The 13835-nt window shown below is 37.7% G+C and overlaps 2 protein-coding genes across 2 annotated transcripts; both read right to left on the minus strand.

The window, feature by feature from the left end:
* Positions 1–61: 61 nt before the first annotated feature.
* LOC128017063 (syntaxin-3-like) lies at positions 62–9549 on the minus strand. Its single transcript, XM_052602167.1, has 11 exons — positions 9186–9549; positions 4317–4391; positions 3887–3986; positions 3702–3776; positions 3541–3611; positions 3353–3461; positions 3161–3234; positions 1620–1754; positions 1394–1504; positions 991–1076; positions 62–918 (listed from the first exon to the last, which is right to left on the minus strand). The coding sequence occupies exons 1-10, from the start codon at positions 9213–9215 to the stop codon at positions 999–1001; spliced, it is 858 nt and encodes a 285-aa protein (XP_052458127.1). The 5' UTR covers positions 9216–9549; the 3' UTR covers positions 62–918; positions 991–998.
* A 776-nt stretch (positions 9550–10325) lies between these two features.
* Positions 10326–13537, minus strand: LOC128017064 (NADH-ubiquinone oxidoreductase subunit 8). The gene is made up of 7 exons (XM_052602183.1): positions 13437–13537; positions 12623–12679; positions 12418–12483; positions 12253–12342; positions 11972–12144; positions 11753–11881; positions 10326–11086 (listed from the first exon to the last, which is right to left on the minus strand). Exons 2-7 carry the CDS (start codon positions 12663–12665, stop codon positions 10955–10957), a joined length of 633 nt encoding a protein of 210 aa, XP_052458143.1. The 5' UTR covers positions 12666–12679; positions 13437–13537; the 3' UTR covers positions 10326–10954.
* Positions 13538–13835: the final 298 nt, after the last annotated feature.

Consider the following 13835-nt stretch of genomic DNA (forward strand, 5'->3'; position numbering starts at 1 on the left):
AAATAAAAATAACAACGATTTACTATTTTAAGCTTGTACGAAAGAACGAATAACACAGATCTTATTCAGCTCCGGTCTTTTAATCACAATTAATCTAAACATTTCAAACCAGACTACTGCAGAGTTAAACTTAAAGTGTCTCAAAAATGCAGTACTATTATCACGTACATAAAAGAAAATACCAGCTAAACATACGAAATAAATCAACTAAGTGCTACTCATCTACACTTAATAAGCAAATGGTAAGTAAATATATTACCCTCAATGAAAAACGTAAAACAATTTGGACTTATGCTAAAATAAAACATTATATGAATATTTAAGAATTAATGTGGGTATTTTTTTCAACAAGGACAAATATTTGTAAGTGGTAGTGTATAGTTTTCCCCTTGTCAGTTCCAAAAAATGAGGCCTCAAAAAACACAATTTATCCCTGCTAAAAATAAAACGCTACAACTAAGCTGGTTGGCTGGTCTTAGCTGGTTTTAGCTGGTCTCCAAGCCTGACCAGCAAGAACCAGGCTGGAAGAACGGCTTAGGCTGATTTCAGCTGTTTTTTGTCTGTTTTTTTCAGCTGGCATGTATAGTTTATCATAAGTTCCCAGAAAACAATTAATTAAATAAAAGCAATATTTCATACCACAGGCTTAAAATTAAAATATAGATTGCATGTCACATTTGATGCCTCTAACAGTGCACAGTCAACTGATAGGACAGGAAGAACATAAAAGACAAAAAAATTATAATAATAAAATAAATAAACAAAAAGAAAAAGAAAAAAGAAAGGGGGAAATTTAGATGAACAAGCACTGGAAAACATGTTGTATTTGTGTAGGGATGTTTTGGGTTTGTCGGCACTAAGATGTGTCCCTTGATTCTTGATCAAAACATGACTTGGATAAGTAGACAACTTCTTCACCTGGAAAAGACAGGATGTTACTTACAAATAGTCGACATGCAGTTTTATGAATTTAGTTTTATGAATGCTTACCTTGATGTTTATGTCAGCCAGCTGTACAGCAGAGAACCACAGATGACCGCAAGAATTGTGCAACACACCATGATCATCATTTTCTTCTACAAAGGTGTGAGTGGGCAGCCAGTGACAGCATGATAATGATATAAGAAAACAAGACGAAAGAATGATTGGGAAGAAGAGATTTGGAAAGTGTAGAGAACAGACTTATAGAGATGAGGTTGAAATTATGAGGGAGAAAAGGAGGACATCTATACATGAAGAAAAACAGAAGATGGATGAACTATTAATTTTTTTAATTCTATTTGATAGTCTTTCCATTGGTAGTCTACATTTAGTATATGAAAATATACTCTAAGTGAAAGTGTAATTTATTATACAACACAATTGTAGCACCCCTCATAATTTCCCAGCTCACCCTGCGTGCTTCTTGTTGGAACTTGGCAGCCTTTTTGGTGTCAGCCACAGCTCTTTCTACAAAACCCACCGACTGGTCCATGTTGCTCTCAATCCTTTCAATTATGCTTCCCTGTTGACAAATGAGAACAGAATGGTGCCCAACAGCAGCTTTAATCATATTCATAAGGACTCCAAAATACAGCTATAGCTTTGCTCTATTCTCCTGAGAAGGCAAACACATGTACCTGATTCTCCACCAGCATTGCAATGTCCACAAACATGTCATGCAACTCTTTTATGCTGCTCTCCAGTCGCATAATATCTTTGTGTCGTGCCTCAATCTCACTTAGTGCCTGTTTTGATATCCCAGAGTCCATAATCTATAGAAAAGGAGAAAGTGTTTGAAAAGTAAACATACGTTACCATTTAAAAGGTTGGGGTCATTTAAGGTTTTTAAAAGATTTATCTTATGCTCATAAAGGCAGATTTTATTTGATCAAAAATATAGCAAAAGCAGTAAAATTGTGAAATATTATATATATATATATATATATATATATATATATATATATATATATATATATATATATAACAAAAAGAGTAAAATAATATAATTTATTCTTGTGAAGCACAGGTGAACTTTCAGTGTCCAGCGTCACATGATCCTTAAAAAAATCATTCTAACATGCTGATTTGGTGCTCAAGAAACATTTTCTGGTACATTTACATTTATTCATTTAGCAGACGCCTGTATCCAAAGCGAAAAGTGGAAGCAATCAAAAACCACAAAAGACCAATGATATACAAGTGCCATAACAAGTCTCAGTTAGGTTAACACAGTACACGTAGCAAGGGCTTTTAAATAATATAATAAATAAAAAGAAAACGGATAGAATAGAAAAAGAATAGAGCAAGCAAGTGTTAGAAGTATTTTTTTTAAATTGCATAATAAATGAAAAGAAAATAGAATACAAAAAGATTAGAAAGGTAGTTAGATATTTTTTTTTTAAAGAATAGAATTAGAATAGTGAGTGTTAAAGTTAGAGGGTCAGATAAAGATGGAAGAGATGTGTTTTAAGCCGATTCTTGAAGATGGCTGAGGACTCAGCTGCTCGTATTGAGTTGGGGAGGTCATTCCACCAGGAGGGAACATTTAATTTAAAAGTCCTTAAAGTGACTTTGTGCTTCTTTGGGATGGCACAATCAAGCGACGTTCACTTGCAGAACGCAAGCTTCTAGAGGGCACATAAGTTTGAAGTAACGAATTTAAGTAAATGGGTGCAAAGCCAGTGGTGGTTTTGTAGGCAAACATCAATGCCTTGAATTTTATGTAAGCAGCTATTGTAAGCCAGTGCAAATTGATAAACAGAGGTGTGATGTGCTTTCTTTTTGGCTCATTAAAAATGTATCTTGCTGCCACGTTCTGGATTAATTGTAAAGGTTTGATAGAATTGGTTGGAAGACCTGCCAAGAGGGCATTGCAATTGTCCAGCCTGGACAGAACAAGAGCTTGAACAAGGAAATTATCTTCTATTATCATCAATGCTGAAAACAATTGTGCTGGTTACAATTTTTTGGGTAATTGTTTAGGATTATTTGATGAACAGAATTTATTTGAAATATAATTTTTATGTAACAATGTACAAGTCTTTAATAACACTTTTCAACAATTTAATGTATCCTTAATAAATAAAATATTTTCTTTAAAAGAAAATTGTACAACTTACAGACAAGATATATTCTTACAACAAAACATCAAACATCAATGTCAAACAGAATCACTCACTCCTGCTGTGAATACTGCAGCGTTTCCTCCATCCAGCATTTCCTCCAGTTCTTCATCAGTAGTGGCTTTGCCAGCTGTAAGACATGACCCAACACTGGCCTTAAACATGCATATAGAATTGTGATCACTGATTTTTATTTTTATTTTTATTCAACCCTAAAGTAGGGTCTGTGTATGTTGTTTGTCACTCACTGATCTCCAGCTGTCTTTGGATGCGCCCTTTGCTCTTTTCTCTAAACTCCACTTGGGCTTCATTGTATTTGGTCATCACCTCTACAAACTTCTTAGCAAGAATGGCTTGCTACAGTAGGAGATAAACACTGTATAAATAACTACGTATTTGGAAATCCATGTGGGTTACCGGGAGGGCTAGTGGTTACCTGGGATTTCTTTATCCGCATATCTGCTGAAATCCTCTCCTCGGTGTTAGATGCCAAAATCTGCTCAATGCCTTTTGAAAACATTTTGTATATTATCTAATTATTATTGGAAAATAGTTATGTATGTTCTTCAATGAGCAAAAGTATAACAGAAAACTTACTTTTGAGTTTGTTGCGAGCATTGTTGGCCAGTTTCTTTATCTCATTAGTAATTGCCTCCAATTCATCCTGTGTCTCTGGTTGAGAAATGAGATGAGATATATTTAAAGCATGAAAGTGGAAAGGAGGCGATAGAGAAAAATGATAAATAATTTATAAACTGAAGGTTAAATGTGATTAGACTAACTCTGGTCTGATGTAGGAGCAGAGAGGATGACAGAATACAGTCGCTTTATCTCGCCTATATTTTCATCAATCTTGTCTATACTGGTGCGGATTTCTTCAATCTGTAGAAATGCAGACAGAAATGACTTTCAAATGTCTATTTGACAGCACTCTTAAAAATAAAGGTTCTTTATCGGCATCGATGGTTCTGTAAGTAATCTTTAATATCAATGTAAACTTTTAATTGCACAAAGGGGGATTTATTTTGGAAAATGGTTCTTTTGACTTTTAAAACTTTTAAGAGCTGTTCACAAAACGTTTCTTTTGGCAACCCAAAAAGGTTCTTCTGTGTCATTGCTGTTAAAACCCCCTTTTGGAACCTTTATTTTCAGAGTGTGTAACATTCAAATGTCCATATTCATTTGAATACAATGTATTTGATTCACTTATACCTGAGCAAAGAACTCATCCATAAACTCTTTTTTTTCCACTGTAATTTCCACATCATCAGGAGTTTGGTCTGACTTCTGTTTTGACAAACACAACCAAAGCAGAAAGTTTAATAAATTGACAGAAATTGTGTTTCCTCTGCTTAAAAACAAGCTTTTTTTAAGCTGGTTTAAGCTGGTCTTCCAGGCTGGCGAAATCCTCTAGTTACTAAAGTAAAGTACCTTTCGAATAATCTTTCCCGTTGTGTTGGACACTGCAAGACCACGCCAGAACTATATCATCGACAATCCAGAGTGGCCTCCAAAGCATACAAAGGTCTCTCAGAACACTCAACGTACACTCTAAGAGCCCAAACCGAACAGTGTGGATTAGGACCCTGCTCACCTTCTGAATTGGGCAGCGCTAGGAGGATGATGACTTATTCTCTGGATGGAGTGGAGAGCACTTTTGGCTAGAGCTGAAACAACGAATCGATTTAATCGATTAAAATCGATTATTAAAATAGTTGTCAACTAATTTAGTAATCGATTCGTCGCTAAATAAATTTTATTTGCCATAAGCGGCTCATTTCGTGCATATTTCAAATCTGCAGTGACCAAAGTGTGGCAGTAATGAGCCACCGGAGGTTTTACTCAGCCAGTACAGCAGGTGAAGTAGCGAATAGCCAATAGCTGGCCTCGTTTTATGTCACGTGCTTCCCGAACAGCGTCTCTGCAGCATTCAGCGGGAAGTGGGAGAACTTTACTTTGAGCCTTCAAAATGAAGAGTAACCTGTAAACTCTGCACTACTGAACTGTTTAAGGGGCCGTTCACATATCGTGTCTTTTGCGTGCTCAAGTTCGTTATTTCCTATGTAGGCGCGCAGTATGCACTCTCATAATGGAAGCGACGCGGTCGCGACACGCACGCGGTGCGATGCGCCCGTTTTTCCAGGCGCGTCCACACCGCATCCATTTATCCTTTGCTGAAATTTCCGGGTCTTCATGGAGAGGGCACGTCATGGAGAGAGCACGTCATGGAGAGAGCACGTCATGGTTGCTTAGCAAAGGCAGACGCCCCAGGGGCGCTTCTGCCCGAGCGCTTTGGAAAGAAGGAGAAAGCGGCGCGACTAGCGTTTTCCACGCGTTTTTAGGTGCGATATGTGAACGTCCCCTAAGAATTTTATTTGTGCAGATTCTCCAGTACAAGGTTGTTTGCAAAAGTTTAGTCGTAAAAGCTGATAACATTGCTTTTTAACAGTTAACATTTAAAGCTTTACAAACATGTTATGTGATCAGTTTGTCGTTTACCAGTTCATAATTCAGGCTTGCAGCCTAATTATGACTGAATGAGAGAGGTAAATGTTTGAGTATATTTAAAATGCTCTTCTTTTCTAAGTATTCACTGCTCTTTTTCACACAGCAGGTTTTTTGTGTGTGTCCCAATTTTTTTTTTTTCTGGACAAACTTCTGATGGATTTTACTTTAAATTGTGAGTTCCATTCAGGTTTCATGCCATTGGCACTTTTTTTCGAAGGATTGTTTACAATTTCACAGCATAAGCTATAAAGCTTTTTCCCAGTAAATAATAAAATGCAATGCACTGCAATTTTATTCTGTTTTATCTTTATACTTCGTGAAAATATGTTCTCAAAGATTCCTTAAGCTTTGTTTGGGATGTTAAACTACTTTAGGAGCTCTAAGGACTGCCATGGTGAAAACAATATTTGAAATCTCCTTGTGAATTTTGCTAGAGTATGGGTCAGTGTTTTGATTGCAGAAGAGTTCGACAAAGGATTACTAACATAATAAAACAACTCCAGGTATATTTTTGATGAGGATATGACAATGCAAAATGGTTAAAATCTCTTAAAAATCTATGCTGAATGATAAAGACCCTTTATTAATAATTTACTTGGGGAAAAAATGGAAAAAACTAAAATATAAGTACATAATCCGATTAATCGATTAATCGTAAAAATAATCGACAGATTCATCGATTATCAAAATAATCGTTAGTTGCAGCCCTACTTTTGGCACATAGCTGTGACTCGGTTTGAGGACGACTCTACAGACTCCCAAACTCAAGACAAGAAGCACTGACTGACAGTGCTTGCAGGTCACCCACTCGCTTGACAGATGCTAAAGTCAGAAGGAGGCCGATTGTAAGTGGCAGGGGCCACAAGCTGACCGACTGGAGCAGCTCAAAGGAAGGGCCTCACAGGGCCCTGAGGCCTAAAGTGCGAAGTTGACACAGTATAAGGGCTAGGCAGATTCAATCTACGAGCTCCTTAACGAATAACCTAAACTTAACGACGAAGTTGCTTCTGTTGACTGACTGGCCAGCTAAGAGAGAATGATTCACAGTGATAGCTACCACATATACTATAAGCATGGAAGGGGTTTGCCTTTTATTCAGCAGCATTTTGTAGAAAGGTTAGCTTGTATGACACATCACATGATGACGAATCCTGATTCTGTGCTGCACACCAGTCAGAGAAGCCTGACCATTTAAGGGAGTTAAGAAGTCTTGTAGACACAGCTCTTGCTTCTAAAATGGTATTAGTAACACTCACAAGGATCAGCAAAGGCTCCCATCAAGGGGCCAAACATGAAGGCTCCACAGCTTTTCCCAGGGATGAGAAATCATATCCTTTGCATGCAAGAGAAGGTCCTTTCTCAGGGGTATTGGCCAGTGGGCTGCTGATAGCACCTGAATCAACTTTAGAAACCACATCTGACTCCTCCAGAGTGGGGCCACCAAGAGGACTGAGCATCTGACTTCCCTAACCCGTGTGATGACCTCAGTAAGAAGAGCAACTGGGGGAAGGTATACAGGTGAGCACTGGGCCAATCATGGGCCAGGGCATCTTGCTGTTTCGAAAATGAATTGGGCACTAAAAGTTGTCTTCTGTGGCAAAGAGGTCCACCTCTACCTTGCCGAAGACAGACCAGATTATTTGAACCATTTGAGGATGTAGTCTCCATTTTCCTGGAGCCACATTGACCATGGACAGCATGTCTGCCTCTTGGTTCTGTCTGCTCAGCACATGACCTGCTCTTAGTGTGAAGACCCCCATTTGAAAGACGCTGCTAGCAGCTGAATAGTCAAGGAGTGTTCCATGCCAGCATCCGGGCAGAATCAATAACTGCCCCAAGAAAGATCACTTGCTGGCTGAGAGATCTTGGCCAAATTGATTCTCCACCCGAGCTGCTCTAGGTGGCTGAGCAGCAGCGACCTGTAAACGATGAGTTCCCGTTCTGATCTGGCTAAGACCAGCCATTCGTTAAGGTAAATCAGAATGTGGATTCTCATCTGTCTCAGAGGGGAAAGAGCCATGTCTATGCACTTTGTAAAAGTTTGATGGACCAGAAACAGTCCGAATGACAGGAGTTTATACTGATAGGCCACTTCCTTGAATGTGAATCTCAAGAACGGTCTATAATGGGGGACCTTGGGGCATATTTGCACAAGCATCTATTTCAATGTCAGTGTCATGATTGGCAGTCTCATTTCCTAGCGATTTAGATGTCTGAGATCAAGAATGGGTCTGAACCTACCATCTTTCTTGGGAACAAGGAAGTAACAGCTGAAAATGTCAAGACTCGCTGTTCACTAGAGGGACCATTTCCATTGTTCATTTTGCAAGCAGTGTTTGTACTTCGGAACAGAGAACATAAGAATGATTATCCTGTACCAAGGTTTGAATGATACCTCTGAAGTGAGGCGGCCTGCGAGCGAACTGAAGCGAGTACCCTTGTTCTATGGTCTTAGGAACCCAACTTGTCACATGCGGGATATCTTTCTAAGCCTGAAATCAGTTAATGTCTGAAGCTGGATGGCAAATGGTTTTCTAGTTTTTTGAATGGTAGTTCACGGAGTCACCAGCAGCAGCCTCCTCCTCAGATCCCCCAAAGAAATCAAGCCACTTGCAGCTGAAGAGGACCGCTGATCCTCACGTGTGATACAGGAGCTGCACCTGTGTGAGTTCACTCGATGCACTGGATGGCTGCAGGGGAAGGCAAAGGTTTCTGGCTTCTTCCGCTGCCGGGACTCCTTCACACGTTGGCGAGCAACAGACTGGGCGAAAACGAAATTTCACTTAGAAAAGACTTAAATAGCAGTCGGCTCCATCCCTTTTGGAGGGTTGAAGTGAGATTTGGTTTGTGCAGTTACATGACCATGAACAAATCAAGCTTCAGTATCAGAGTAAACAGGTGTTTCCTCATAAGCATCAGCGACCCAACGGGAGAGACTGTTCGAAAGGGAATGGCTCTCAACGTCCAGCTGGTCTCCCAGCCTGACCAGACAACAGACCAGCCTGACCAGACTGGGACACCAACCAAGACCAGCAAAATATTTTTAAGGTTTTTTTTTTTTTTTTTCAGCAACCGCTTGTTATTGTCAATAACTTAAAGATAGACTCCACTGCAATTTATTTTCAACAGAAATTAAACGTTACAGAAATGCAACACTTACTTTTTTAAATACACAATTTATAATGGAAAATAGATATTGTAAAGGCCCTTTGACAGGGCAGGTGGACATGGATGGTGTGGATGCTTGTGTGCTTCCAATGCTTCATCTCAACTATTAATGTCAGACGCGTTTCTAGGTGCTTGATGGCAGTTAATATACTGTTTATTTATATTTTATCCTACCCGTTTAATCATCATGTGTGTAACCTCCGATAATGACCGGGAAATTACTGCTTTAATTAACTTTAACAGTTAGATAACCTTCATGTAATTGAGCATAGCTCACTACAGTGACAACAGTTAGTCAATATTGAGCTCAGGACCTCCCAGGTAAAGGTCAAACAGTAGCAAATCCGTCCGGGTGTTTAATAATAAAATCATAACGCATAACTTAAGGGGGGAAACCCCACTTACCGCTTTTAGCTGTTCCAGTCGGTCCTTCATCTTTGGTTCAATGTGTTATGAGACGTAAAGGATTTCAAACTGCTGTATTGTAAGTGTAGAAGAGCAGTCGAAAGAGCAACGATGTTTTCAGATCGGATAAAAAGAAACCATCTCGACTACAGCATGAACACACCAAGTTTAGAACAGCTCGGGATTCTAATTGTAAAAACTCAAGGGGAAAATGAATAAAAAAGAATAATAAATAAGTAATAATGTTTTTATATTAAAAAAAGAATAGCGTTCTTCTTTATGTAAAAATAAAATAGAGTCAAACTACGCCAGTGTCGTTCTTGTCTTCTAGTGGTCTAAGCCTATCCTCTCAGAGCGGATTAGAGCAACAGTTGTATGCTGGGTAGCTAATCTTCCTCTACCGAACTGCTGCTTTTTTCCACTAACACACATTTGATTTGAGTGATGTAACAGATCTCACACAGACGGCGAGGCCACGGATAATTTACTCGATGTTAGTAGGACTGAGATTTAACATTAAAAATGAAGATATACGTTATATAAATTTAAATAAATCACTAAGACATATTTAAAGCTACTTAATTTACATTTTAAAATGGAATAAAAATAAAAATATTGAATTTATTTATATATATATATATTATATATATATATATATATATATATATATATATATATATTATATATATATATAACTATTTCACTTCTGTCATTCAACATTAAACAAAAAGTCAAGGTGGGCTGGGGTAAATTGAGGTACTACAAAAATGCTTAAAATCTATTTGCTTTTAAAGCAGTGACTGAAATAACATGTCAAGAAAACTGCAAGTATTTAATGTTGTTATTTGGACAAGAGTTTACCAGTTATTTTGTATATTTCTCCTCACCAAAAAAAGTTCAAAAAGAGGCCAAAGAATCAAGCGTTGTGTCACAAAGCAGCACATTGACTTTAGTGGTTTTGACTCAGCTTGGATGAGACAAAAACAACAATGATTTACCATCCCATTAAAAAAAAAATGTAAAGAGCAAAACAAATATATGAAAAACAAATTTAAGCGAGAGAAAATCTTCATCTTAAGCACACTACGAAGCTATTGAAAAAAAAAAACAATATAAGAAGAGGTCAGAGATTGTGAAAGATTTGGACAAAGCATTAATTTATTATTTACGGTCCACAAGTATTTAATCTTTGTACAGTTCTCACATGGACAAATAAAATGTTTTTACTAGTAAATATTGAGAGATAAATTCAACATAATAGAAGTGCTTGTGTTTGTTACCACTCTTTTTTTTTTATCCACTGATGGTCAAAATATGAAAAGAAAGACAAAAATGGGAAGGATAGATCGAATGGCTCAAAATGAGAACGTAACATTGGCCTCAGATTGGTGCATCATCCTTGATGGTTTTCAGGAAAAACTTTAGCTTTTACTTTTTCAACAGTTGCTGTGTGACAGTGATGCTGTGTTGAAATTCCAAAGTTAAAATGACAGCTTTGGATGTACAGAGAAATGTTTCGATGTGAGACACCACTTTAAGTCTGCTGTGGTTTATGTACATGGAAGTGGGAACTTAATTTCAAAACTGAGCATCTATACGTGTGCTCACACTGAAATAAATCAAAAAGGATCTGCATCATCAAAAAAAGCCAGTCACTGGGCTTTGAAATGTGCTTTTAGCACAACAGTAACTGTCTAAAACCAAATCTTCTAAATGCAATTGAAGCTGTGATTACTGGTAAGAGAGATGAGACAGTCCATGACTTTTGTTTATCTGTACAGATAGTCAGCTTGGATGTTGGCAGCGATCTCCGCCTCCCACTTGTCTCCATTGTTGAGGAGTTTCTCTTTATTATAAAGCAATTCCTCATGAGTCTCTGTGGAGAACTCAAAGTTGGGACCCTAAGAAAAAGACAGACAGGTAAAGGTAGACATTAACTAGTAAATCTGGTCATACAGAATGTTTTTATCCTTCATCACCATGTAGATTTGAAATCAACCTGTAACCAAACTGTAACATTTAAACACATTTATGTTGCAAATATAGTTGCAAATGCTGGTTTTAACAGAGCGTGAAAGATACATCCACAAACTTAATTTGGTCAATTGAAAAACACGTCCCTTCATTCTCCCAGTGTCAAATTGGTGTAACAACCCCACCCAGTGGCCACAGTCTTACCCACACATTAACCTGTACCTCATCGAGTCACCAGGTACGTCAGTGAATGACTTTACTTCGTATTTGAAAGAAAACCTCTTTAAATGTATATATTATGTCTTTATATTTAGAGATATTTAAAAAAATGCAGTTTAGGTATAAGATAAGAGACTTCTTACCACCCCTTAACCTGAATGAATGAATGAATATTCTATTTGTTTTCTCTCGCTATATATATATATATATATATATATATATATATATATAGTATTGTTCTGTGCTGTATTAATTTTGACAGCTCAAAAAAAAAAAAATCTTTTTCTCTCAAAATTTCCAGACACACTGATGACACATTAAACAGCCCGTTAAGGGACATGATGCATAGTTGAAATGTGCTGCTAGGTGCTCACCTCTACAATAGCATCCACAGGGCAGGCCTCCTGGCAAAAGCCACAGTAGATGCATTTGGTCATGTCTATGTCATAGCGTGTTGTTCGCCTGCTGCCGTCAAGACGAGGTTCTGCCTCAATAGTGATGGCCTGAGAGAGAGAAAACATGGGGGTCACCTTGTACATTTAAATTTTACTATGACGCTTCTTACTCACATGTGTAATCAGAAAGAAGTGTACCTGGGCTGGACAAATGGCCTCACAAAGTTTACATGCAATGCAGCGCTCCTCTCCAGAGGGATACCTGCGCAGCGCATGCTCACCACGGAAACGGGGCGACAGAGGGCCCTTCTCGAATGGGTAGTTGATTGTGGCAGGTTCACGGAAGAGATAGCTCATGGTCATTCCCAAACCTGCATCAAGACAAATATCAGGTGGACCTGCTTTTTCGAGTGCTGGGGATAATTTTAGTGATGACTAGGAAGTGCATTACAAGTTAAAAGTCTCATGCTATCACTGACCTCTGAACAGCTCTGTCCACAAAAGTGTCTGAGCTGCACGGTCCGTGATGGACTTCATATCTGTGGCGTCCTCCAGGTTATTGACATATTCTGCAAAAAGAAAAACGCTACGATATAGTACAAGGTTTTATATTAAGACCATATTTTGGACCATACGATACTTACTAATCCCTGCTCTGTGTGCAGATAGACTGAGAGGACGTACAAGATTTTGACTAGCCAGAAATGACCCTAAGGAGTAAGCAAACAACAATCACTCCTCTGAGAAAGACAGACATTATGTTGATTACATATATAGACTTACATAAATGTCACTGTTTCTGTTGCTTTTTTTTACTCATATATTGCTTCTAATAATTCAGAGACCCACCTGGCCTGGATACGGTGTAGACCACACGTAATGCCGCAGACATCTCAATGAAGTGCACTGTAAGAGATAGAGACAGGGAGGGAAACTAGGGCTTGTTATTACAACATTAAACATTCTTGTGGTCAAATACTGACAATTTTTAATCATCTTTTTTCGATTTAATGATCAAAAATAGGCTAATACACCATATTCAATATAACATTTCATAACTTTTATATTAATATAACTTTAATTATAAAGGTTAGCTGTTAAGTTACGAAATGGTGTACCATGAATTGCTTCCCCCTTATAGAACGTAAACAAAAACCCATAAGATTGGTTCCGATGACATAGCGAGCAGCAGCTACATAAATCAGGTTAATTTGAGTACCGCATATCAATTATCGCTATTTCATATAGCGTTATAGACAACATGTAATACATCCAAAATAATAAGGCAACTGTTTGACTGGGCAACACAGATACTGTAGGACCGCAGCAATGGTTTAGCACACGAGCACAAGCCGACTCCTTGGCTTTCTACATATTTACAATACCGTTTCTGCATATTATAAAGTTTACTAAACATATTTAATCCCTGCATAATTATATATAACTCAGTGTTCTTAGCTTCTATGGCAGTGCAGTGTTTGTAGTTGCATATCCACAGGATGATTTCTCAAGGACTTTCAATGACTACTATTCGTATAACTGTTATGCCAATGTTTTTCTTTTTAATACAGTGTTAATTACATCGGTTCCACAAAATGCGGTGCATGCTCACTCAAAGCATAGACAACGAAAGCAAAAAGTTTAAAAAGAAGTTCACACTCACCGGACACTTGCTATTTGGCCTTCTCAACCAGAACAGCGGACGATTGTGGAAACGCACATGCAAAACGCCGGAAGTGAATTTTTTTTTTCTTGCAGACAGAATACATAAAATCCCTGAAATAATAAATAAATAAAACACACAAAAATAAAATTAATAATACCATCATTATTGCGAACGCGTGTTTCTCTATTATCTCATTAAGAATTCACCGCTGTAACGTTAGTTGCAAACTGTTTTTGTACATTCTATGGTTCCAACACTCATTTTGTTCAGTAGAGATAAATAGTTCAACCAGTGCAAAATCCAGATTTGGACACATATATCTTTGGCTTTATGAAAGTCCGATGTACCAAAAAAAAAAAAAAAAATAATAATAATAATAATAATAATAAAATAATA

Source organism: Carassius gibelio, chromosome A1 (assembly GCF_023724105.1).
Source record: "Carassius gibelio isolate Cgi1373 ecotype wild population from Czech Republic chromosome A1, carGib1.2-hapl.c, whole genome shotgun sequence".
Taxonomy (NCBI): Eukaryota; Metazoa; Chordata; class Actinopteri; order Cypriniformes; family Cyprinidae; genus Carassius; species Carassius gibelio.